The 26,876-nt window shown below is 39.3% G+C and overlaps 1 protein-coding gene across 14 annotated transcripts in view; it reads right to left on the bottom strand.

The window, feature by feature from the left end:
* magi1a (membrane associated guanylate kinase, WW and PDZ domain containing 1a) overlaps nucleotides 1–14,490 on the bottom strand; it is a 123,300-nt gene extending 108,810 nt beyond the window's left edge. For 8 of the 14 annotated variants that reach the window (XM_053503475.1, XM_053503485.1, XM_053503477.1 and 5 more), the window contains exons 1-2: nucleotides 14,214–14,485; nucleotides 13,534–13,928 (exon numbers count right to left, since the gene is read on the bottom strand). In XM_053503475.1, the coding sequence (XP_053359450.1) occupies nucleotides 13,534–13,828 (295 nt within the window). In that variant the 5' untranslated portion in view covers nucleotides 13,829–13,928; nucleotides 14,214–14,485. Of the gene's footprint in view, nucleotides 1–13,533; nucleotides 13,958–14,213 lie in introns of all 14 variants that reach the window. The other 6 variants (XM_053503479.1, XM_053503482.1, XM_053503483.1 and 3 more) reach the window with 3 other exon arrangements.
* Nucleotides 14,491–26,876: the final 12,386 nt, after the last annotated feature.

Here is a 26,876-nt window from a genome sequence, read left to right as displayed (position 1 = left end):
GAGTTAGGGACCGGCACTCCATCCAATGGCTGTGGTTTGGGATAGGACGTACTTACCACAAAGACACCAATGCACTCACTCTACCAAAAAAAAAAAAAAAACCTACGCAGCATGGTCTCCTCAACTCCCAAGTGACCTTTTGATGTTGCCAACAATGATGCAACCTAAAAGCATTTGACGTATTTACAGATTTGAATCCTGATGATGTCACAGCCATCTGGACTCCAGGGAAGCAAAACAGAACCCGATCTTCAGGATGGAGAGGTGGTAAACGTTCTTTGCCCCATAAGTCACACATCTACACGACTCAAACACAGGTATGTGTGAGGAAAGCAGGGTGAAATGGGTGTGTATCAAGCGGGTGTGGTGTATTAAATAGGTGTGTTTCAGGCGCCTGAAAGCGTATGAACACAGACTTCAATGATATTTTTTCCCACCACTTTATAATTTGAATGCAAGAAGGTTAAAAATTATGTCATCCCGACTTCCTGGTTCTGAAGTAAGGCACATGCTGCATTCATGCATGGACTATTGAGGACAAATAGCTCTAAGAGCTGCTTCTACAGTGATCGGAAGTCTAGAAAAGGAGAGTGGGAATGAAGACAAGTACAGTAAATAAATACAGTAAATAAAAGACTGCAAAAGTAAAGGTTTTATGGACTTCGCGCGCGCGCACACACACACACACACACACACACACACACACACACATAACTGCACCTTGATCCCTACTTAATTTCCAGAAGAAGGCTGAGCTTGTGAGTGTTTGAAATGATCAGGTGTAATCTGAGTGAACATCAGGGTCAGTGTGTTAAATGAAAGATTAGCCGAGCGCGCTCTCTTGGTCCGTATGACTTACACCAACATTCCTGAGATGAAACAAAAAGCAGAGAAATACACTTCCTGTACACACTGTACTGCAGACTTCCACAAACCCACTGATATAATTTCCTTCCAGTCAACTTTTGTGCTTTAACAGTTATTATTGCTGTTTAGAACCAAGTTCACTGTGTGATAACTATTTATATGTTCATGGAGAAGGTTAAAACCTAAATTTACACTACCGTTCAAAAGTTTTAGAACACTTTCTAACTCCATGATGGTTCCTGATTTTTATTTCTTTCTACATTGTAAAGGAATGCTGAAGGCGTCCAAAAAATGCATTAATCCCTTTTGAACAGTTAATGGTGAGAGGTGTCTGCTACTTCTGCTCTGTAAAGACTTCATAACGCCTCTAATCTGAGGTGCTGTTAATTGGTCACTTTTCAGGCTGATAACTCTACAGTACATGAACTTCTCGTCCGCGGCAGAGGTAGGTTTTGGTCTCGCCCGTCTGGGATGGTCTTCATGAGAGCCAGTTTCATTATGGTGCTTGACGGATTTTGCAAATGCACTTGACAATACTGTTCTTGCAAGAACTATTACAGAAAGGCTGACCTCTGTGTCTTAAAATAACAACTAACTGTTGGTTTTGTTGTTGTTATGTAATTATCTAATCCCATATGTGTTATTTTATAGTTTTGAAATCCCCAGTATTGTTGTAGAATGTAGAAAATACATCACTAAACAATAACAAATAAATTTGCAAGTGACCCCAAACTTTTGAACGGTAGTGTGTTTGTTATGCCGTAATAAATATCCCTTATATATAATATGATACACACACTGTAAAAACATTTATGTTTTGTTTTAATACTGTATAATTTTTGATAATTCAGTTTATGTTCACACCAAGCATCCGGTTTGTTTGTCCAGAAAGGTAAATCAGACAAATCTGGGTGGATTTAAATTCCTGTCCGTGGCTGACTGTCGTCCACTGTTGCGGCGCATCCGTCTCAAGGTCTGACGTGTCATGTCTTTTTACCCCACTGTTCCACAGGACTTACTGTCAGTTAAAACCAGTCGAGCCCTTCTCTTCTGACCTCGCTCACAAGCAAAGCATTTCCACCCACAGAACTGTGTGCACCATGCTGCACATCTTCTCCAGAGAATGTTATGCGTAAACCCCCTGGAGGTCAGCTGTCTCTGGCACAATACTCTCACAGTCGAAGTCTCAGAGATCCTATTTCCCCTGTTCTGATGTTTAATGTGAAGATTAATTTCAACTGCTAACATTTACTGTTTGCTGCTGGAAAACATTAAAAGCTGACTGAGGAACACAAGAGCAATATGCTGTTATAAGAAAATGATTATCATGAGGTGGTGTGATGCGGCCTGATGTGAAGTAGGGCCATTATTAAAATGTTTTGCCATGTTTCGTTCCTCTTACACTAGAGTGATTACAGATTAGAGTGAGCAAAAATTATTAAGTTACAGCTTTACTTTTGTTTGTTGGAAACACATTAGATGCTTCTTCCAAAAGAAAAAACTTACAGCATCACACAGAATAATAAATATGAATAGATTTTTAAAATTCTGTTATTGTCAAATGCCTGAGACAACACATTAGAATTTCATTTAAAAATATTTTTGCACGGTGGCTTCGCACCTCCAGGGTCAAGGGTTCGATTCCCACCTTGGGTCTGTGTGTGTGAGGTTTGCATGTTCTCTCTGTGCTTGGTTTCCTCCCATGGTCCAAAGACATGCAAAGTAGGCTAATTAATGTTTCCAAATTTCCCACAGTGTGTGTGCCCTGCTTCTCCTGGGATAGGCCCAAGGCCCCTGTGACCCTGTATAAGGATAAGCCATATAGAATATAGATAAATGAATGCATAAGTACAGTTGCACAGAGCTAGAGACGCAGAGGTTCCCAGCACCGAGGGGACATGCAGGCTGTAGTGTACATACATAAGTGAAATTCAAATAGAAAATGGCAGAGAAATAGTCTTAAAGGTACAACAGGGACAGAAGAATCAATAGAAGAAACTGTGCTGACTCAGGTTTTTATTTATATTTTTTTATGGATGGGGGGGGATTGTTAAGAAGAGGATGTCTGACTCACTAAAGCAAATCAGGAGGCTTTAGGAATGTATGGCATCCTTCTCTCTCAACAGCCGGGTGTCACCACCCTCCATCCCTTCCCTTATCTTTCTCTATTTGTTTCTCTGACCTTCTATTAGCTAACTCTCGCACACTCTCGCACTCGCTCGCACTCGCTCGCACTCGCTCGCACTCGCTCTCTCTCTCACGTCATGGCCATATCTCACTGTTTCATCTCACCACCTGCAGAGGACTATCAGACTCTGTACATGTTAGTGTGTAACAACTAAGGATCCACCAATACCGATACCAGACACTGCACAAATCAACTCATACTTCAAAACTTGTTCTGATATTTACCACACCGATACCAAAAACTCCCTTTGTGACTTTGTGAAAAAGCACATTAGCAGGTCGTTGCAGGACATTTCAATCCTCAGCTTTATCACTGTGGATCTCATCAGTTTGACTGCACAGTGGATGGATGAGGATTTTACTCTACATTTCTACATCCGCTGCAGTTTCAGGGTTCAGCCCTAGCAAAGAGAGTCTACGTGGGGCAGATGTAGATCCCCTCCATGTTACCTCATATGACCTATCTTTTAGGTAAGAAGCAAACCATTGCCACGCTGTTCCACAAATTCCAAGGCTTGTAAGAATAGATAATAGAATCTTGTGGTTCACGGTGTCAAATGCAGCTGACAGGTCCAGGAGGATGAGGACAGATGAAAGTTTGGCAGATCTAGCAGCATTGAGCTTCTCAGTGACTGACAGAAGGGCAGTCTCTGTGGAATGTGCTACTTTGAATCCAGATTGGTTTGGGTCATTAAGGTTGTTTTGTGAGAGATAAAGAGACATTTGATTATAAACCGTTCTTTCAAGAATTTTGGAAATAAAAGAGAGCAGTGATACCGGGCGATAGTTGTTAACTTCTGATGGGTCCAGGCAGGGTTTCTTGAGGATGGGAATAACCCTCGCCTTCTTAAAAGCGGCAGGAACATGACCAGATGATATGGATTGGTTAATGATGGCTGTGGTGAAGGGAAGGAGGTCTCGTGAGATGGCCTGGAGCATTGTGGAAGGGATTGGGTCTAATGAACAGGTGGTGGGGTTAGATGACGAGATGATCTGTTGAATCTCATCAGATGACAGGTTGGAAAATTCTGCTAAAGGAGGGAAGGAAAGATCCTGAGGTTCTGCCGTAGGAGTTTGGTTGAGAGCGAAGGACTGGCGGATTGCTGCAATCTTCCCATCGTAGAATGTGGCAAAATCGTCAGCAGTCAGAGAGGAAGGGGCAGGAGGAGTCGGTGGGTTGAGTAGTGAGGAGAAGATGTTGTGGAGTTTGCCAGGATCATGTGCAGATGCTTCCAACTTTTGTCTGAAGAAGGTAGTTTTGGCAGAAGTCACATCACATGAGAATTTGGAAAGAAGAGTCTGGTAAGAGATGAGATCTGCATCAAGCTGTGATTTCTTCCATCTTCTCTCTGCAGTTCTTAATTCTCTCCTGTTGTTGCGCAGTACATCAGATAGCCAAGGAGCAGGACAAGACGTCTTCCTTGGTTTAGATGACAGCGGGCAAAGGAGATCTTAACTGCATGAAATTCAAATGATGAAAAACTGAGATGAGACAGGGTGATGGGCGAGAAGGACCATCTCTTGGACAACAGGAGACCCGTACCACCACCTCTGCCAGTTTCTCGTGGAGTGTGAGAGAATACATAGGCAGAGGATAGGGCAGCCGGTGTAGCTGAGTTCTGAGGAGATATCCAGGTCTCAGTTAGTGCCAGAAAGTCAAAAGAGTAATGAGTAGCTAGCGCAGAGATAAAGTCTGCTTTCTTTACAGCAGATTGGCAGTTCCAGAGCCCACCTACCACCAGTGCAGGACAACGAGACAGTACTGGAGGGTAGATGAGGTTTCTGGGAGATCTGCCTCTGCTGTGTGAGTAAAAGCATCTTGGTCTGTGAGAACTGACAGAGATAGGTTGAAGACACATGCTAGACTGAGGTAACTGTCTATAAAAACTTGTAACTTCTTGGCAACAAGAGTTTAAATCAATTCTCTGTGCACTACCTTTGTTGCAGGATATTCTTATTAACCGCTACAGACACTTGTGTCTGTAGCGGAGACACCTTCAATATATGTAGCTAAGCCCTGCCCACAATTCACACCTTAAGGAAGCCTGAAACTACTCTTGATTAATTACCTGAGAACTAATTGCTTTAGACCTACTTCAATCACACTGCAATCAACACTACCAAACAGCAAAAACTAGGTACAGTATACAGTATGAACTAATTGTGTTTTCAAAAACAGTACAAAAGTTAAAAACCTACCTTACCAGTGGAGAAGAATCCAATTTAGAAAACTAAAGCACACTGGTAGTTTATATATAAAGAATAAAAACAGTGCTTCACTATGTTGCCTTACCACATGATTACATGGTACGGCTATAATGATTGTTTATTCTATATAATAATAAAATAACACATATATGTGCTGTTTTTTTTTTGTTTTTTTTTACAATAATAGCATACAAGCTCCTGCGCTGTGTGTGTATGGGGAGGTAAGGGGGGGTGATACCTTAAATATAAAGCTTAAACCACACACACACACACACACATACACACACACCCTCACATGCATGCATTGGCCTTTCCTATCTGACTCAATCTAGGCGAAATAAATCACAGCGCTGTCCCTGAACTTCATATTCTGTGGTGAGAAGCTCGGACACAAACACACGTCTGAACTGTTTTTAGTCCACGAGTGATGGAGTTTCCTTCTCCTCATGACCTGTTTTTGTTCGAGGCTATTTTAATTTTGAGGCGTGTCGTGGCTCTGTAACGCACACTGCCCAGTTTGTGTGAAAAGGTCCCGCACTTTCTCAAGCACCAAATCAGTGTGTAAAACTGCAGTGCAAACTGGCCGTGTAAAGGAAAAGATTGTTAACAAACAAACAGAAAAAAATAAACAACTTGAGGTCAGACACGCATTCACACACACTCGTACAGTCTCGCACACACTTGCACACACTCTCAGACACACACACTTTCTCAGACTCACGCGCACACACTCTCTTAGACTCGTGCACACTTTCACACACACTCTCTCACACACTCTCACACACTCTTTCACACACACTCTTTCACACACACTCTTTCACACATACACTCTTTTAGCGCACATGCTCGCACACGCACACACACTCTTTCTCACACACATACACACACTCTCGCTCACACACACACTCTCGCTCACACACACACTCTCGCTCACACACACTCTCACACACACACTCTCACACACACACTCTCACACACACACACACACACACACACACACACACACACACACTCTCTCAGACACACACTCTCTCCCACAGACTCTCACACACACACTCTCTCCCACAGACTCTCACACACACACACAGACTTTTACACACACACACAGACTTTTACACACACACACAGACTCTCACACACACACAGACTCTTCCTCACACACACACAGACTCTCTCTCTCACACACACACACACAGACTCTCTCTCACACACACACAGACTCTCTCTCACACACACACACAGACTCTCTCTCACACACACACACAGACTCTCTCTCACACACACACACAGACTCTCTCTCACACACACACACAGACTCTCTCTCACACACACACACAGACTCTCTTTCACACACGCACACAGACTCTCAAACGCGCACACAGACTCTCAAACGCGCACACAAACTCTCACACGCGCACACAGACTCTCACACGCACACACAGACTCTCACACGCACACACAGACTCTCACACGCACACACAGACTCTCACACGCACACACAGACTCTCACACGCACACACAGACTCTCACATGCACACACAGACTCTCACACGCACACAGACTCTCACACAGAATATCACACACACACAGACTCTCTTACACATACACACAGACTGGATACATCTTCTGACTCCATGGTCATTCCTGATTTAATTTTTTTTCTACTTTGTAAAACAATGATGACGCCATCCAAAATATGCAATAATCATTTTTGAACAGTTGATATTGAGATGTTTCTGCTACTTATGCTCTGTAAATCCTTCATAACACTTCTAATCTGACATGCTGTTTGTTAATTGGTGATTTCTGAGGCTTGTGACTTTAAATTATCTTCTCCTCTGCAGCAGAGGTAAGTTTTGGTCTTGCTTTCCTGGAAAGGTCTTCATGAGAAGACTCTCACACACACGCACACACAGACTCTCACACACACGCACACACAGACTCTCACAAACACGCACACACAGACTCTCTGACACACACAGACTCTCTGACACACACAGACTCTCTGACACACACAGACTCTCTGACACACACAGACTCTCTGACACACACACACACACACAGCACTGGCTCTTACAATAGGAAACACCTGCATGGAACAACCTTTGAGCCCGATCTGTTTCCTCGCGGTCACGGTTTTTATTTGCCAGCGCTTTTGATCCTCACTGCACCTTCACAACCCATGTTTGCCGTCAGCGCGACTCCAGAGATTTCTACTGGTGAAAAACAGTGCAGGCCACTCAGTCTCATGATAGCTGTTATCTGAACAAGACGTACATTGTTCACATTGTTCCAGCTGCTGGAAAGTGTCAGCAAGAACACTCTCCTTGTCTCTATTGCTATCACCTTTTTTACGCATTGTCTCTTCAGGACTTACATTTAAACTTTCAGATACTTTTTTATTTCATAGTGAATAGTGTACAATTACAGACCTCATAAAGTCAGGATCCTTTGCAAATATTTAATAATGACATGTTTCCGATGTGAACATTCTTGGCTCAAAGCCTCTAAACAAACGAATACTAGGAATATTTTCCTTCTTGATTATATTTCCTTTGGGGTGGGGCTCGTGATCACAGGTTTGCAGACACATAAGAATTATTCGTCTGAACTCTGAACTCCACTCAACCGTTCCATACGCACCAACTACATCCTTCACACTCGGTTCACACCCCACCAGGACTCTAAAGCACGAAAACAGAAATCTCACAAAAGCAAACATTGGTCACATGACCACAATCTCTTATTTACTCTCCCATGTGTTCACACACTTACCCCCCAGGATGAGCATGTGTGCAGGAGTGTTTGCTAGGTATGTTAACATAAACGGCACAAAAATCACAAATGAATCAAAACAGATGCCTGCTACAAATCACACGGTGCATACAGCTCAAGGTTAACTGTGTTTCTTGTGCTGTTTATGTGCACTGTTACTCCTTATTTTCTGTTCGATATGATATCAGCGATAGGCAGTCACATTTCACTCCTCTGATAAACACACACACACACACACACACACACACAAGCTCAGGTGTTTTGCTGAAACACTGAACTCGTGTCACTGCTGTCGCTTGGTTACTTTCTATGTCTAATTTGTGTCGACTTAAACACGACTTTCTTTTTGGGAATAAATGTTGCTGTGTGTATGTGTCCCTGAGTGTGTGACATTTCGGTGAGGAAATAAATGTGCGATTAACTGAGGTGTAGTGTCATTGCTACAGTCATGCAGTCATACTTACTCTTACAAAACACTGTTAATCATTTCCCAAGAGTGAGTTGAAAACAACACAGAGCCATTCAAGGCCATGTGAAGCTGCAAGGAAAAAAAAAATAGGAAAAAAAAACAGGTGTGTGCGCGTATGCGTGTGTTTGTGTCTGTGAGAAAACGGGGGTGAGAAATTAGCATGACCAATGAATGACACAGACTCTTCTGTTGGAATGTGAGATGAAAGGAACATTTTCAACACCTTACTGTGTCCCCTCTTAACCTCTTGTCCATGTGTTCATTATTTATACTCGCTTTCAGGTCACTCTCACTTTTACCCCTGTACACAACACACAAACCTCACACACACTCCTAACAGTTTCTGTCAAACCCACAGGAAACCGGATGTTGGTCACTGGGATTTCAGACTTATCCGGAGACGCAAGCACTCAATTTGTTCTATGGCCGCACTAACGTGCGATATGTCACGTGTTTTTTTTGTTTTTTTAGCTGTATGGTAGCGTAGTGGTTAGCACTGTGCCCTCGCACCACCAGGGTCAAGGGTTCGATTCCCGGCAAAGGTCTGTTAGTTGGCGAGACTGAGTTTGTGTGCTTGGCGGGGGGACGGGTTTCCTCTCACAGTGCAAAGACATGCACGGTAGGCTGACTGACATTTCCGAATTCCTCATGTGTGTGAACGTGTATATCCTAGGTATACCACGCCTAGTGCCCCGCGTCCCTGGGATAGGCTTCAGACCTCCCGCGACCCTGTATACAGGACAAGCACTATAGAGAATGAGTGAGTGACATCATATGGACATATTTCTTATAAACACAGTTCCTGATCATCGGTTCACATAGAGGGCATGAGGCACTGTGAAAGAACAAAGCACAGGGCACAAGGCTTTCAAGAAAAGCTTTCGCACATGAGACTGCTTCTATCCTGTGTGCGCTCAGCAGAGAATTCCCCTTTAGATGAATTATAATAGTTTGGGGGTAGAAACAAGGTGTATGTCCACTCTGCTATTATTGGTCGCACTCGCACCCAATCACCTCTCTGCGATTGGTAGCAATGACAGGAAGTATAATTTTAGCTCCAACTAGATCTAAACTAAGCTCTTAGCTATTGAACGCACAGTATAATAGCATTATACCTAGCTTTGTTATATACCTAACATTAATTGTTATGCAAACAGTATTGATGTGCCTTTAGGTGGATTTGTTCAACCCTTTAACACTCTTCTGCTGCTCAGTAGGGCTTTGTGTCCTACTACTGTGTAAACACCATTGTAGATCCAGAGTCAATCCTGGAAACACTGGGAGCAAAGGGAGAATACAGCCACACACACACACACACACACACACACACACACACACCTATCACCTACATGCACAATATTGGGAAGTAGGATGAAGCAGAAAGCCCAGATGTCACCCATGTGACCATGAGGTGAACATGTGCAGAATTCCCCTCCAAAGGCACTTAAAGAAGAACTCATTACAGCTGGAAGATTACTTGCTCATATTTTACACTCTACATCTTTTGCGCACACACAGGTATACACACACGCACACACACACACACACACACACACGTGTACAAGTGCGCCTTCATATAGAGCTTGTGGGTCAGGCCCATCATAGTCCCACAGAGTGAATCTCCAAAAATAATCAGAGCCACGTGATAACGCACCACGCTCCTTCTGTCGGAAGTACAGAGAATACACATGAGCGAATCTTTACTGCTTCTGCTCTCTTACTAAAACCCTCACACACACACACACACACACACACACTCACACACTCACACACACACATTATGGTCTCTAGAAGTGTGTGTGACTTTGTTTATGTATACAGGTCTGTTTCCTGTGCATGAGGTCATTTTTCAGTGCCCCGCTCCTGGTTAGTTCCCCTCATCTCCCAGCGCGCCCCTCCTACGGGCTTTTTTAGATATGTGTGCTCTGTGTGTGTGTGTGTGTGTGTGTGTGTGTGCGATTTGTTTGACCGCTACAGAGTGAATGTTGCAGTAAGCTGGTCAACAACATGCCCTGAAGAAAGTGTCAGAACGGCCTGTTGTCAAACTGCAACCTCATCAGTTAACAGTGTATCTGTTAATGTCTTTGTGAGTCTGTCTCTCTGTCTTTCTCTCGCTCTCTCTGTCCTTGTTTGTGTGTTTTGATGTCTCTCTTTCTCTCTCTGTTTCTCCCTGTGAGTGCTCTGCTCTCTCTCTCTGACACTGTCTGTGTCTCACCGTCTTTCTCTTCCTATCTCTGTTACTAAATATGTCTTAAAGTCTCTCTCTCTCTCTCTCTCAATCTCTCGGGTCTCTTTCATAAGAGATTCCTGTCCATTACTAAACTGTCCGTTTTCTCTCCCTCTTTCTCTCTCTCTCTCTCTTCAGAGCTCACTTTCAGTCTGTTTATCCTTCTTTACCGTGTGTATTTCTCTCTGCCTGTCTTGGTTATGTGTGTCATTGTAAATTTGTCTCCTTTCCCATTTCTTACTCTCTCTCTGACTGGCTGGGTGTGTACCCCTACTGTATATAGAGTTGATATAAACCCCCCAGTTATTAGTGCTGTTTTTTTGTAATGTGAAAAAATTAAACCAAGGGAAATCAGAAATTCGTGTCAGAGCTTTTTGCGCCGTTGATGTGATTATAACAACCAAGAACATTCTAGTGAAAAAAGCAGACAGAAATGTTTTAGAATAAAAAGAAAAAAAAGAAAAGAAACAGTTTGAAAGTGGGCACACATCTTTTTCTTGTAATACAACACTTGGGCTTTTCTTGGACAACCAGGAACATCTCCACCTGCCTGTTTTATTCTTATTCATTGTGAAATTCATTTTAAGAATTTTCTTATTCTTTTATTATTTCTTATTATTTTTATATTGGTCAATAATTTTGCCAATTTTTAACCAATAAAATTACGCCAGGCATTGGTATGAAAAATACAGTTGTTTATGATAATCTCATAATTGAAATACTACATACATTTGACTAAATTCAATATACTCCGATCTGCCATGACGTTAACACCATGTAACATTAACAGAAATAGGCAACCAAGGTTCATCCATGCACGCAGAAACCAAAGGACAGCACATCCTGTGAGCCCCAACCCGGCCTCAAGACTCCCCAGAACCTAAAACCAATCAAGCATACATAAGATGCGGCTCACAAAAAATCTGAGGATTCTTTCATGCTGAAAAGTGAATCCATTTCTTTCATCACATGTCTAACAAAGTCCTGCAGATCTCTGCAAAAATACTCTACCAGTCAAAGATTAAAAGACAGCTTCTAATTGTCTTGAGATGTGTCTAAATCCTTCATAACGGCTCTAATCCGAGTTGTTGTTTGTTAATTGGTGATTTCTGAAACTGGTAATTCTAAATGAACTTCATCTCTGCAACAGAGATAAGTTTTGGTCCTGCTTTTCTGGGAAGGTCTTCCTAGGAAGTTGTTACTTAATTACCTAATGCCATATGTGTCATTTCATAGTTTGGAAATATCAAGTATTCTCCTAGAATGTAAAAAATAAAATCACAAAAAACAAAAATAAACACTACTTGCACTAACATTATTTATTAATAAGGTGTTTCCAAACTTTTGACTGGTGCTGTAGATTGATATTTGGATTCCTACTATCTTGCCTAAACAGACGTCGTCCCAGCTGATGAGAAGCAGTCCCGTAGCAGGACACTGCCAACTCCACACTCCATCATTTGTATGCTGCTCTTTGAGTGATAAACTGTCTGTTTTTTTCTTTAATTTTTGCACCAAACAAACCTGTTACAAATCCTCCCAAAAGTTTCACCTTGTTCTCAGATCATAACACATTTTACCACCTGGTTTGGCAAAAACTGAAGTGAGCTCGGGTGTGTTGTTTGTGAGATATTAAACAGTCTCCTTTAGTGTTATCGTAGGCCTCGCAGCAGCCTCCCTTACTGTAATCATTTCTTCATGTCCTTTCGTCAATTTTAGAGAGACATCCTGTTCTCTGTAATGTCGTTGTGGTGCTCTCCACTTTATCATTTTAATATCAACGTGGTATCACTTTATTATTTTCTGCACTTGTCAGTGACGGCCTGCGTGGTTTATATCTACATGGTAGATCTATTTTTCTCTCCCTCTCCTGATTGCCTTTTTTTCTACAAAAAGGTCCTGTTCATGCTTTGTAAGCTCTTTATGGATCATGGCTCCAGGAATCAGACAAAACCAAAAGGATGTAAAGAAATTCCTAGTCTGGTCTGTATTTGAGGTTAATCATAATCACTGCACTGATGGGGAGAATATGATAATTACTTTTGAACAAAAGCTTATTGGCGTTTTCACATCTGTGCCATGCCCAGGAATGCTTGTGAACAAGAATGTTAACTTTCGCGCCATCCCTAATATTACTGATATTCCACATTCACATGCCCTCCTACTGTATCAGTCACGGCTGTGTAGATCAGGAGCTGTGATTGGAGGATGCTACACAGGATGCTACACACAGGTTTAGAAGGATGACATCACATTAAACAGCGATCGACTTCCGTGCTCAGGTTCCATATCTGATTCGGAAATGATTACTGGCTTCCATATCTGATTCGATCCGAATCATGCCCGAGTTCCCGAGCATGGAACGACTGTGTTCTCCCTGATCAAAATGAACCGGACTTTGGGGTCAAGTGTTCTCAGAAACGATTCCGGTTCTCTAATGTAAAAAAGTGTGAACTGTTGATTTGAAGTAGAGTCACATGGCCTTTTGTAAAAGGGTGTGCACACTTATAGAACCATGATATTCTAAGTTTTCCCTTTTATCAAAACTTTTAAGAAGTGTGTGTAGACTTCTTATAGTCTCTCTCTCTCTTTCTATCTGCTGTCCTACTTTATGAGAAACATCCCACAAAGAGTTCCCACAGGCAATGAAAAGTCACCTGCCTAGTCATGCCGAGTTAATGCTGTTTATCATGGATAATAATTTGACTCGCACTTACACACACACACACACACACACACTCTGAGAAGTCATGACTAAAATCTGCTCGGCTGAAACACGGGCTCAGTCACGCGCTCTCACCTTGTCGGACTGTTTTCATCCGCACGGGGTCCCTGGTGTTGTCCAGCAGAGACAGCACGTCGTACAGGGGCAAGCCGGACACGGGCAAGCCCTCGACCTCGAGCAGTAAGTCCCCCTCAGACAGCTGTCCGTACTGATAGACTACATCCTGAGTGACCGCGGCGATGTAGGTGAACTGTCCGCTCTCTGCCCCGCCGCGCAGCTCCACGTTCAGCTCGCCGTCTGAGCTCCTGCGCACCGAGCACTCGCTCACCCTGCCGGTCCAGTGCTTTCTCTTCTGGATGCTCTTCGACATGTCCACTTTATTCCGGTTCAGACCGGACTGCGTGTCTCAGCGCTAACGGCTCTCATCAAGAGGAAGACCGGCCGGGGGAACCGCGGAAACTTCAGCCGACCTGGACAAAGTCATGTCTCACTCACTCTTCTCTTAGACACAAAAGAATTCCACTCATTTCCACTTATAAAAAAAAAAACTTAAACAGAATCTCTTGTTCGTTTTTTTTATATTATTATTAATTAATAATAATTAGTGCGCGTGAAATTATTTATCTTATTTCTGAAGGCTCTTGTCAGACTTCTGTCGAACTTTCTGACAAATTACACATTACACACTACAATGACATTAAAAAAAAAAAAAAAAAAAACTTTCTTCTCAACATATTCTCTTTAATTCGTTTTACCTCAGAATTGGACTCGAGTTGACGTTTATCTCTCTGCGTTTCCTTTAAACAGGTAGCCCTTACGGAGCGCTCGCGCTATCGGCTGCGCGCGAGTATCGGCTGCTCAACAGTTCGCGCATGCGCACTCCTTAGCTTTAACTTCGGAGAACGGGAAATCCTGGGCTGAACCTCGACAAGCCAACGTATTTTTTCCCGTTGAAGGGCACTTCACAAAAGTGAAGCTATTATAAAATAACAGTCTCCAGACCCTAAGTAGTAACACTTATATTAATTAGAAAGTCATCCAGGATACTCCCTGGACACGCCCGTCTCACGGTCCTAACGCCGTCCCGATTAGTTACAAATTACAAGGGTTTGGAAATATTTCAATCAGAGTCCAACCAGATCCCGCGATATTTTACGGTCTTTAACAGTGACGTCACAACAGCTGTTTGGGAGAAATAAGTTGCATTTATTTTATATTTTTTTTCCGTTTTATAGATTTTAACATAGGAAAAATTATGTTTTGCTTACAAAAATTAAATGTTTGAAAAAAATGTGTATTGTCTCAGCCCTCTGTGTTACTAAATTAAGCATCATTTTAAGCTCAGCATAAACATGTTTATATTATTATTATTATTATTATTATTATTATTATAAAATTTCTAATTCAAATTGCAGAATCTTTTAAAAAATATATGTGTAATTAATTATCCATTTCTAAAAAAATTAAATGAATCTTACGTTGGAGTATTAGTGCATAAATTTGACTAAAAGACCTGATTGATAGAAGGATAACAGGGTTGACAACATTAACACCAATGTTTAGAATACATGCTAGGTTTTCTACTTCACTTCAGCTTGTATGTTGGTTACCACTGGATTGGCTATGCTTACTTGCTCTGAGGTGTGGGCATCGTACCCTGTATAAATAATGGCATCTTATCCATTGTGGATAATGTGGTTACTGAAGATAAATTAGTTTTTTAAAAGGATATTTCCCCTTTTTTAATCTTATTTGTTTCCATTTCACTATATTTTAGTAAATGCATGTTCCCAAGTATTTCTATTTTATTCTTACGGATTAAGTACAACATACTTATTCGTACACAAAAGTTTAAAGACACAAATCACTTTAAGTACCCATCAATATTTATAAAAAACATTGCATACTACAGCACCAGTTCATACTGTTAGGGATCTTTAATCTTAGTATATAAGACACTTACTCTTAACAGTTTTCACAAAAAGGCATTAATGTTAAACATGGTGTGTCAGTGGTTAAGGTGTTGGACCACGATCTACTGTAGAAGGTCCCAGGTTTAAACCCCACCTCCACCAAGTTGCCCCTGTTGGGCCCTTACCCCTCAACTGCTCAGATGTATAATGAGATAAATAAAAATAAAAAAAAAAGCATTAAAAAGTATTTTAAAACGTTGCTTTGGAGAAGGATGTCTGCCAAATGCATTACATTCTTAAAACAATAAGACTTTATTTTAAAGAAACATTTTTAACAAATGTGGGAACATACCTACTGTTAAATAATTTATGAATATATAATATTTAAATATATTTATAAATAATATAAAAGGGTCAAATAAGGTTGCAGATTAAACTGTATCTTATCATATAAGTTTACTTTATTGCTTGGTTTTCATTTCCATTTCTAACATCATTTAGGATTGTTTATGTAAATAAATATAGAGGGTGTACATGATTTTGCATTTTTGCAGTTGAAAAATGGCATAAAGTTTATCTGAAAGTGAAAATTAATCTTGGTGTGTCGTAATACAGTACTTGCATTCATTTCTGATTTTTTTATACATCCTGTTTATATCAGATTCATTCTATCATATAAAAACTGCATTTTTTAATCCAGGGGAAACATTTGATTTTTAATCTAGTTTAAATCTAATGAGGTTTTCACATATCTGTTGTTGTTTTTGGTCGAAAGTTTTCATAGAAGTTTTGTGCTTTGCACATATTGCATAGAAGTCAGAGGTACACTCTCAGTGAGACCTCACACACACACACACTCAATCATACTGTACCTAGGGGCAATTTAGAGTAGCTAAGCTGCATACCAGTTTGTTTTAGAAGAAACATAACATATGGTTACAAGGAACACTTATGAAACCCCACACAGAGAGTAACCTGAGCTCTGACCCTAAAGCTGTGAGCTACAGACAATATGTTAGGATCTACAGGCTTTATAATCTTAAAATATTATCTACTGTATAAACCTTAAACAATTGCCACATGTAAGTTTATATTAGTGTAATACTGTAATTGATGCAGAAAGCTTGTTTTAGACATAAATCTAAGACTAAAAATGTCTTAGATTATTGGTTACATGGCTAATTAGAGATTTATTATTTTTTTAAAGTTTTTATGATCATTAAAAAAATGAGGAAAAAATGCAGAAGATGGTTTTAACCTCCTAGAAGTAGTAGTTCTGGGTTCAGTTATAAAGTCATTATAAGAAATCTTCCAGACAGATTTAATACGACAACAAGAATGTTTACCTTTTACACATAATAAGCCATAGATCAAAATGCCAGGATTGCAAACAGAACTGAGGTGTGTTCTGATTGATTGCAGGCACACCTAGAAACCCTAACAGCAAACAAGCAGATTTCAACAAATATTAATATCTCATGACTTCCTTCCAAGTTGTTGCTGTTGATTTGTTTTGAACACTTTATCACCACCATTACCACAACCATAACCAGCACCAGCACCATTATCATCACCAAAGTCATCACCATCAACACCATCACTAGCATCACAGGCAGTACCACTGTCACCACTTTCACCACAACCAGCACCAGCACCAGAATTATCACCACCACCTTATAACCAATACCATTAATAACAGCACCACTGTCCCCACTATCAACAAAACCTAAAGATCACCACATCTAGGACTATCATGACCACCAGCAACTCCACCACTAACAACACCATCACCAATAATGCAATTGGAACCATCATTTCCACAATCAACACCATCACTACAACTACAACCAACACCATCACCAACACATCATCAGAATGACCAATGTAACCATGAGCAACACCACCATGAATATAATCATAGACCATCATACAGTAAATAGCAAAATCACCTTCATCAACACCACTGCTTTTTAGACAGTTCTAGAGGAGTTTATGGTATTTTATGTATTTTCCATATGTTGCCATCTATACAAGGCTGCTTTGTTTTGTGCAAAATGTTTGTTTAGTATATTTATGCAAGTGGCTTTTACGGGTGTTACAATTGCCTGGTGCAAAGGATTCTTTATAACAAGCATTTTTAAAGAATCGGGATGAAAACTGTCTGGAAATCTCAACACGCAGGATCAATACAGCGTAATTAAATATTAACCTGGCAGTCGAACAGGCTGATTGATTTTCCCAGGCTGTTGAATAAACACAGCCTTTATTACATTTCTCCCATGAGACAGCGATGCCATAACATTCTATTAATCACACATAGTATAGCCTGGTATTGATATCAGTCTTGCATGTAAAGTGTAAACCAGATGAACTGAATATATTGTGACATTTATTGTTCACATTTAGAAAAGCTTTGTGGAAATTTACCAGGAGACCACATACTGAATATATGGTGCTTCAAAGGTTCATTGCTCACTGTTTTGTTTCATATTTTAGAAAATAAATTGTGAAATAACATTTTACATAATATTTCAATGTCAAACATTGCAAGTTACATACTGTAGAACTTGCGAACTAGTGAGAACTATAGTAATGAACCTTTTGGTTTATATCTTACCTGTACAGCATTGTGCAAAAATCTTGAGCCAGTCCTCATGTCTTCATATTTTGCTTCCAAAGTGTCAGACATTTTTGCATTTTTAATCTAGTCTCAAAGAATAGTTTTCCAGGCTTCCCAAAGAACTTTTGGTCGGCAACTTTTTGGCTTGAATTCCCATTCAGTCCCTGTACCTGAACAATTTCAGGAGGATGTATTCGTTTGCTTAACCACACAGTGACCTATGAATCACTCAGGCATAAAAAGCATCTTAATTCATGAACCAGTAAAAACACACGTGCCTGTAATTAGTATACTGGTGATGACGAATGCTAAGTGATTGGAACAGATGAGAAGGGAAATAAGGTTGCTGTTGAGTTTGTTACATAAACAACCAACTGTATCCATAGGCACCTTGCAACTTGTGACAGGAAAACATTTGTTCCCATTTCTTCAATTTAATCAACATAAACATCAACATTTTATTTAATATAAAGAAATGATATGTGGCCCAAAACTTTTGCACAGTACAGTACAGTATATTGCATTATTTTCAGAGTATATTATGTATTGGGATATATTGCATAGTATATTTGGTATATTAAATAGGATCCTCTGTACAGAAGTATTGTTGAACCATATGCTTGATGTACCTCAGGGAAATCGGTTGCCAGAAAATATACAGTGGCTTCTAAATAATGCAAAATGCACCAGATGAATAGCGTTAGGGCCAGAATCTCATGAGAGCGTTGTGATCTGAACAAGTGGAGAGCAGAAAACTGCTTAATGGCCTTTTTTTTGTATCCGCTTACATTTATGGGCAAAGTTTAGGCTTGACTCATCAACAAATGAACACAGCAATTCAATGAAAGGAAATGAGAGGAAGCATGAAGACAAATGCACTACGGTAAACTTGTAATCAAAAATGGATGACAAAAAAGAATGAGGAAGTGCTAAAGAGAAATGGAAGGACAGCTTAGAGCCATGAGAGAAAAAGGGAGAGAGAGAAAGAGAGACAGACAGAGAGAATAGAAAATTAATATGTAGTTATTAGGTAATTATGATTTGCCATCATTGTAATTCTCTCTCTTTTTTTTTTACATAACCCAAACAAAGCTGTACCACAGAAAAAATGCAAAGAGAACTAAATGTTCAATTGTTCACCACCACTTACAAATTACAGACACTTTTCTGGGAGTTATTGCAACATCCAACATATAGTCCTGACCTTGCTTCAAGACATTTCCACATTTTTTATTAAAGGAGTTCCTGGGAGGCCAGTGTTTCAAAGATAAAGCAAGCAGTCTGATCATGGCTCCGACGTACTGAGAAAAGTTTCTACCATGATGGTATCTAGTGAAATACTAGGATAAGTGCATTAATGTAGCGGGGATTATATAGACAAATAAAAAGAGTTTTTACTCATATAACTGTGTTTTGTTTTGCACCTAACGTCTCGGTTTAACTTGAACGCCCCTTCTAGTAATAGAAATCCATTAGCAATATATATTACGTACAAAATCTAAAGCTAAATCAAACTTCCTAACTATAGTTACGTCTCATGGGGTACAGCTGAACACTTTTAGTACAGTGTTAGCTTTTGTACTTTGTAAACACTTTAAAAGTCCAAGTCCAACCAATTGAGGCTGCTTGCTTGCCAAAATAATGTAGAGCTAGAATTACATTATGGTACATATTAGTCTACCACTGTCACCTTGCTTGACTTTGCTTTGTGCACTGGTGCGAAGTCATTTCGGTCATTACTGGTGTGGGGTTGTTTTTCAGGAGTTGGGTTCGGCCTCTCACTTTTAGTGAAATGAATTCTTAATGCTTCAGCATAGCAGGACATTTTGGACACTCTGATGCTCCCAATTTTGTGGGAACAGTTTGGCAATGGCCCGCGTGACTGCGCACCAGTGCATAAAGCAAGGTCTATAAAGACATGGATGAGAGAGTTTGGTGTGGAAGAACTTGCCTGAACTCAACCTGAAAGAACACCTTTGGAATGAATTAGAGTGGAGACTGTGAGCCATGACTTCTCATCCAATATCAGTGTCTGACCTCACAAATGCACAAAAATGTCCATAAACACACTCCTAAACCTTGTGGAAAGCCTTCCCAGAAGAGTTAAAGCTGTTAGGGCTGCAAATGGTGGGCCAACATCATACAGTATTAAACCCTATGGATTAAGAATTGGACGTTACTCATATGAATGTGAAAGCAGGCGAGAAAATACTTCTGCCAATATATCAGGCAACAATAAAAAAAACTTGCACAAGACCCATATACTAAATGTATGCATGCTGCTTTAGGTGGTTTTTAGGTTCCTAGTATAGTGATTTACATACTGCAACTCAAAAGGAGAACAAACATACTTTGTCTGATCATTTAATGTCTTGTTTTTTTTTTTGTTTTGCCATGATATCAAAAAATCAGACCTGAGAGGGGAATATATAAAAATCGATAAAATCATGCGAAAAATTCTCCTTCTTTATTTGGATTTCTCAGCTAAATAATTTCTGTAAAGGTCTGAGTGGCTGGAACAAACCACAAGGAAGGACCTTCTATAAAAGCAAAACCTTTTTTTTTTTATTAATAGAAAAAAATATTATTTTATGCTGTAAGCTCCATTCTTAATACACAGACACTACTTTTTTTTGTTCTCATGACACACCCAGTGGAGCTCCATCAAGGTCACAGACGTCTGCATGAGGATGAATGATAATTTATGTTAATTAGGGCAGATATATAATAATGGTAATAATGAGGCCAGCCTCACGCAAGTCATATTACCTTTTCTCTATGTAGACATCATGTGGGTCTATTCCCCCTCGCACTCTAATATCTCCAGTGTTTGCCCTCAGGACAAAGTCACAGACATACAGATTGTCTTTTCATGAGCAGAAATCACTTTTTAATTGCAACAAGGGATTAAAATGTGCCTGAGCCATATGTCACCCCCTGTCAGGTTCAGAATATCACCAACTGTGTGTAAACCGAATGCAGGGTAGCTTATGCTTCGGATATGCTTTTTTTTTTTTTTTTAAGAAATCAATAACACATTATTTTGTGACATTCATTTGTAAATAAAAACAGTGGTTATATGAATGTGTTGTTAAATTCAAATTCAAATTTTATTTGTCACATACACAGTCATACACAGTACGATATGCAGTGAAATGCTTACACAACTGCTAGTGACCTTAAAGGAAAATAATAGTAAAAGCTTATACATAAGAAATAATAGGAATGAAGGAAATACTTAAAAAAAATAAAATTGACTAGTAAAATATGCTGTACAAAGTAAAATAAGAAATAAAAGAAATACTTTAAAAATAAAATTAACTAGTAAAATATGCTGTACAAAGTAAAATAAGAAATAAAAGAAATACTTTAAAAATAAAATTAACTAGTAAAATATGCTGTACAAAGTAAAATATACTGTAATAAGAGAAATACGTTAGAAAATAAGATTAACTAGTGCAAATGTACTGTACAAAGTAATAGTAAAATAAACTTTACAAATAAGAACAAGATATCTATAAAAAAAAGATATATATATATATATATATATATATATATATATATATATATATACCAAGTATTAAAGTATAAAAAAGAAAATAGAAATTTGTCACCAGATTTAGAATATAATATATAATAATAATAATATATATATATATAATGATGGAGAAGCTGAAGAACATTTCTAATGGTTTAATTTCTAATGGTTAATTATTATATATGTATATGTATTAAATAAGTTTATTTATTATAGGTATAATAGTTAATTTTTTATTGTGCAGTGTTCAGTGTTCAATGGTTGTCTAAAGTCTCCTCAAATCTGGGCGATCTATAAAAAATGTCATTTCTGATAATCATAACTATTTAATACCTGTTTATACTCAAAATGTATAATTTATTGTTAATTAATTGTTTCAATTGTCTTTTGATTCAAGTGATTTAGTGTGTGTGTGTGTGTGTGTGTGCGCGCGTGTGTGTGTGTAAAGCTCCTTCTTAAACACAAACGTGAGCTGTACTCTAAGCTGCTCTGAACCCACCTGCCATATGGACTCCGTTGTGAGGCAGGAAGTGTTGTAGACAGGACGTGTATTTCTGCTGTACACCGATCTTAGATAACTTTTATTGTTTCTTTTTCCATTTAAAGCTCAGGATAAGCTTAAGGAAAGCTGATCTGGGAGCAGGGTTCAGGGGTAGCTGGTCAGACCAGCGTGGGGATGTGCTGGCTATTTCAGCAGCAGGATATCCTGTCCCAGCCTTGTCACATGACCAACACAATGAGAAACCAGGATGCATGCTAAAGCCCAGATGTTTTTATTTTGGCCTCACGAAATATTTTTCCGCTCAGACATTTGCTTGTTTGTTCAGCATTTCGCAGTTGTGATTGTCTCCAGTTTATGTCCTGGGTTTTGGTGAAGAAGAGCTTCTCTATGGAGCGAGCATTTAGACATTCTTCTATCAAGCTGACACTAAGGACATTTAACTCCACAATGTGTGTCTAGGACTGCTGGTTACACGTAACATATCTCATTTATAGATGTACTTCTAAAACAGGGATCAAAATTGGGTAGCACAGTGGCCCAGTGGTTAGCACTGTCCTTGGTCTTGTACCTCCAGGGTCTGGGTTCGATTCCGACCTTGGGTCCACCTGCATAGAGTTTGCCTGTTCTCCTTGTACTTGGTTGGTTTCCTCCCTGTATTTCGGTTTCCTCCCACAGTCCAAAAACATGCATGTTACAGTAGGCTAACTGCCGTTCCCAAATTGCCTGTAGTATGTGAATTAAGTATGTGACCCAGCAGTGGATTGGCACTTATTCAGGGTGTACCGCCCCTTGTGCCCCAAATCTTCTGGGATAAGATCCAGGATATACGCATACAGGATAAAGCGGTATAGATGGTGAGTGGGGGAGTGAGTGATCAATATTGATCAATATTGAAAGGCATACGTATTGTTATGCAATTACTTGCTTTCTTTTTTTCTCTAATGTGAAGTTTAAATTAACCCTGTCACCAAGCTTTGTTAAATGCTCAATTTTAAATTCTTTGTGTTAAATTCATTCATTGTTGTTTAGTTTTAATCAAATGTTTTACAGTTTTACATCGTCATTTAGATAAATGTTTAAACACCTGGGGTTGAAGGGATAGCTTGCCCTTTCCTATCCAGTCTTAATTAAAGGGCTTAAATATTGGAAAAGGAAAGAAATGAAGAATTGTGCTGTTTATATACTGTATAGTGCAGGCCGTGCAATATGGGTATAGGGAAACTCCTTAATTTTAGAGACTATTATGCCATCTGCTGGTCAAACTGTATGGTCATACAGACAAGACAGACTGTTTAAAGAAATGGATCATTCATTCATCCATTCATTCATTCATTCTCAGTACTTGCTTTACCAGGGTTACCAATGAGCACCGATCACTGGGCATGAGGCAGGAATATCCATGACACTCCTGGACACCGATGCCTTGCAGACAGATTCAGATTTTGTTAACAGTATTTTGATTATTTGAGGTACAGTAAGCGATAAAGAGCTCATAATGTAATATATTTATCTGTACCCAACATCAGTAATCGGTAATCGATCACCAAATAACTCATTTTAACCGATACCTCAATTAGACTTGCTGTAGAACATTAGGGTTTTTTATTGTTTACTGTCAGCCCTTTAATCACTTAAATAGAATTTTTCACTAAAGTGAGGTAGGTTACAACTATCAAAGGAACCTCTGTAACAGATGAGAAATTTCTTTTTTTTGAAATATTTAACCACAGTCTAAAAGGATCATGAAGCTGTTCATAAAGCTAGACAGCTCCAGAGAACCCCAGTGAGAAACATTAGGCCAAAAATAGTGGTGGTGGCGTGAGGGTGTGGTCCTTTGGGGACTGATTGACTTGCCAAAATTGACAAAAATGTGAGTTCTGCTTATTAAATTCTGAAAGAGAATGTCAGGATATCAATCAACAGTATTATAGATTGAAAGAAAACGGCTGTTTTGTAAATACTGAAATTCTGAAAGCATGTTAACACCTGCTAACAGAAAACAATAGAACTGAATTGAATTAATTCATGGGAAAGTACACACTGGTTTCAAATTCAAATTTTATTTGTCACGTACTGTACAAAGTTCAATATTCAGTGAAATGCTTATACGACTGCCTGTGACCTTAAAAATAAAGCTTATAGATAATAAATAAATATGAATAAAATAGAAATACAATAGATAATAAAATTTAAGTAAGATAAAAATAAAAATGTTCTGTACAAATTAAGACATTCTGTACAGCAAAATAGCAAAATAGAAAATACACTCACTCACTCACTCACTCACTCAACTTCTATATCGCGTTATCCTGTTATTCCTGTGGTCACAGGGACCTGGAGCCTATCCCAGGAGTTACTTGTGTGTAATGACCCAGAAATGAAAAATATAAATGTGTAAGTGTGCATGAATGTGTCCAAAAATGTCCATGAATGTCCAGGATGAGTGCAAAGAGACAGTGTCATAATTATAAATGTTAAAAAAAATGGTATTAGTTCTGTGTGCTGATGTGGTTGAGAGACCTTATCACCTGCAGGAAGAAGCTCCTCCTCAGTCTCTCTGTGTTGGCCTTCAGGGAGCGGAATCGCTTCCCAGACCACAACAGAGAGAACAGTCCATTGTTGGGATGGCTGAGGTCCTTCACGATCTTCCTGGCCTTGGTCCAGCACCGCCTGCTGTAGATCAGGGAGCTTGGTGCGGATGATGCGCTCAGCTCAGGATGCTCTCCATGGTGCAGGAGTAGATATTCCTGAGCACCTTGGAGGGCGGTCTGAAGTCTCTTAAGCGTCTATAAGGTGGTAGAGACGCTGCCGGGCCTTTTTTTACCACGGTTTAATTTTATTAGTGTATTTATCAGTGCCCTAATACAGAGTGTGTGGTCCTTACCAACTTCTATACACAAAAAAGGAAAAGACAATATAAAAAAAAACGCCATACATTTTTTTGAAAAAAAAAGGGAGGGTAAGATTGTCCTGTTGCGTGAACTTAAGTTGCTGGACGGATGGCCTTACATTTGTCTCAAGAATATTTTGACATAAATTGGATTCCTTGTTGTCTTAATGGATGCAATTTTCCCAGGGATTACGGCTGCACATTAAGCACAGATCATCACCCGTCTACCATCATGCTAAACATTTTTGACTACTGATGACTATCTATACATAAATAAGTAAATGGGCATCAATTATGTTTTACAATCCTGTTCTAAACAATTTAATCAGTATGTCAGAAAAATGGGTAAAGGTATATGTGGACCAGAGCAGTAACACTTTGTTGGTAACACTCATGAATTTTTTTTTAAGCATTTTAATACATACACACGCCCACATTCTTGTGCAATTTCTAAATTATTCTACATTTCTCCGAACTTTATCCATCTTCACGTATGAGCTTTCAGGTGATGTGGGTTTTTATAGCTTCAGGATTTGCTCACTGAATATCAGGCTTACATATTACAGTATGTCAATACGCCTAGACTTGGTCACTTTTCTTGCTGCTCTTTTGCACGATTACGATTTACACTATTGTCATTATTAGAATTGCACATCAGTGGTTGCACTGCATTTCACTTAGTATTTATTTCCTTCGTCTTATTATGTATATTTTTTTTACTATACAGTATACTACTTATGGCACTGTAGTGTGCAATCACAACTACAAACCCGTCTCATCTCTACCGGATGTCTGGGAGTTTCTTTCATCTGTCCATCTATCTATTTATTCGTCTATCATTCTATCTATCTATCTAAGTGCATAATAAAAAAAAAAACACTATTGCCAATCAAAAAGTGCTTGGTGGGTTAGCTCCAGGTATTCCGGTTTTCTCCCATAGTCCAAAGACCAGCAGATTAAGCTGATTGGTGTTCACAAATTGCTTGTAGTGTGTGAATGTGTGTGTGTGTGTGTGTGTGTGTATGTTTGCCCTGCGATAGATTGGCACTCTGTCCAGGGTGTACCCCCACCTTGTGTCCCAAGTCCTCCAGGTCCCCGGCGACCCTGTATACAGGATAAAGCGGCATGGAAGATGATGACGACGACGATAAGGACCGAGCACACACTGGCATTTCATGACATTTTTTAAACAACATTTTGAAAGCCAAGGAGTCTATTTTATAAAGGTTGCTGTCAAAAAAGCTGAGTCTGCACAGTACAGCCATCTCTCCTTCTTCTGCACATACTTGACATTCAGCCTAATTTATTTTGCAAGCTAGCTGTTTTAATGAACTACTTCTCTAAAGTGCTGCTTTGCTGTTTGGAATTAATGGTGCAATTCAGGATGCCAATTTTTCCTGTGTAGGAGATTTTGCGAAAATGGCAGCTCAATGTCCAGACCTTTATATTTGTGTTCATTTTCACAGCATTTATTTGCTGCACCAATAATTCAATTAGGTTTTTCTTGCTGTTACTCACCGCTATTAAAAAGTCTTTCAATCATATCTGCTTGCTTGGGTACTGAAATATTTAAATCTTTGAGTATTTATTTTGCACTTGAACAGTTTTTTAAGAATGCATTGTATCATTTTTGTAAACCTAACATTGCTTTTTCTAATAATCTTTTTTTTTCTTTCTAAAAGAAATATATATATATTTACAGCGAGGTCAATAAGTATTTGATCACCCTGTGATTTTGCAAGTTCTCTTACTTAGAAACCATGGAGGGGTCTACAATTTTCAGCATAGGTGCATTTCCACTGTGAGAGACAGAATCTAAAAAGATAAATCCAGAAATCACATTTTATGATTTTTTAACAATTTATTTGTGAATTATCTTGTGTCAAATAAGTATTTGATCACTTGCTTATCAGCCAGATTTCTGACCCTCAAAGACCAGTTTGCTTTTAAATAGT

Source organism: Clarias gariepinus, chromosome 9 (assembly GCF_024256425.1).
Source record: "Clarias gariepinus isolate MV-2021 ecotype Netherlands chromosome 9, CGAR_prim_01v2, whole genome shotgun sequence".
Taxonomy (NCBI): domain Eukaryota; kingdom Metazoa; phylum Chordata; class Actinopteri; order Siluriformes; family Clariidae; genus Clarias; species Clarias gariepinus.
This window is presented reverse-complemented; position numbering and strand designations above follow the sequence as displayed.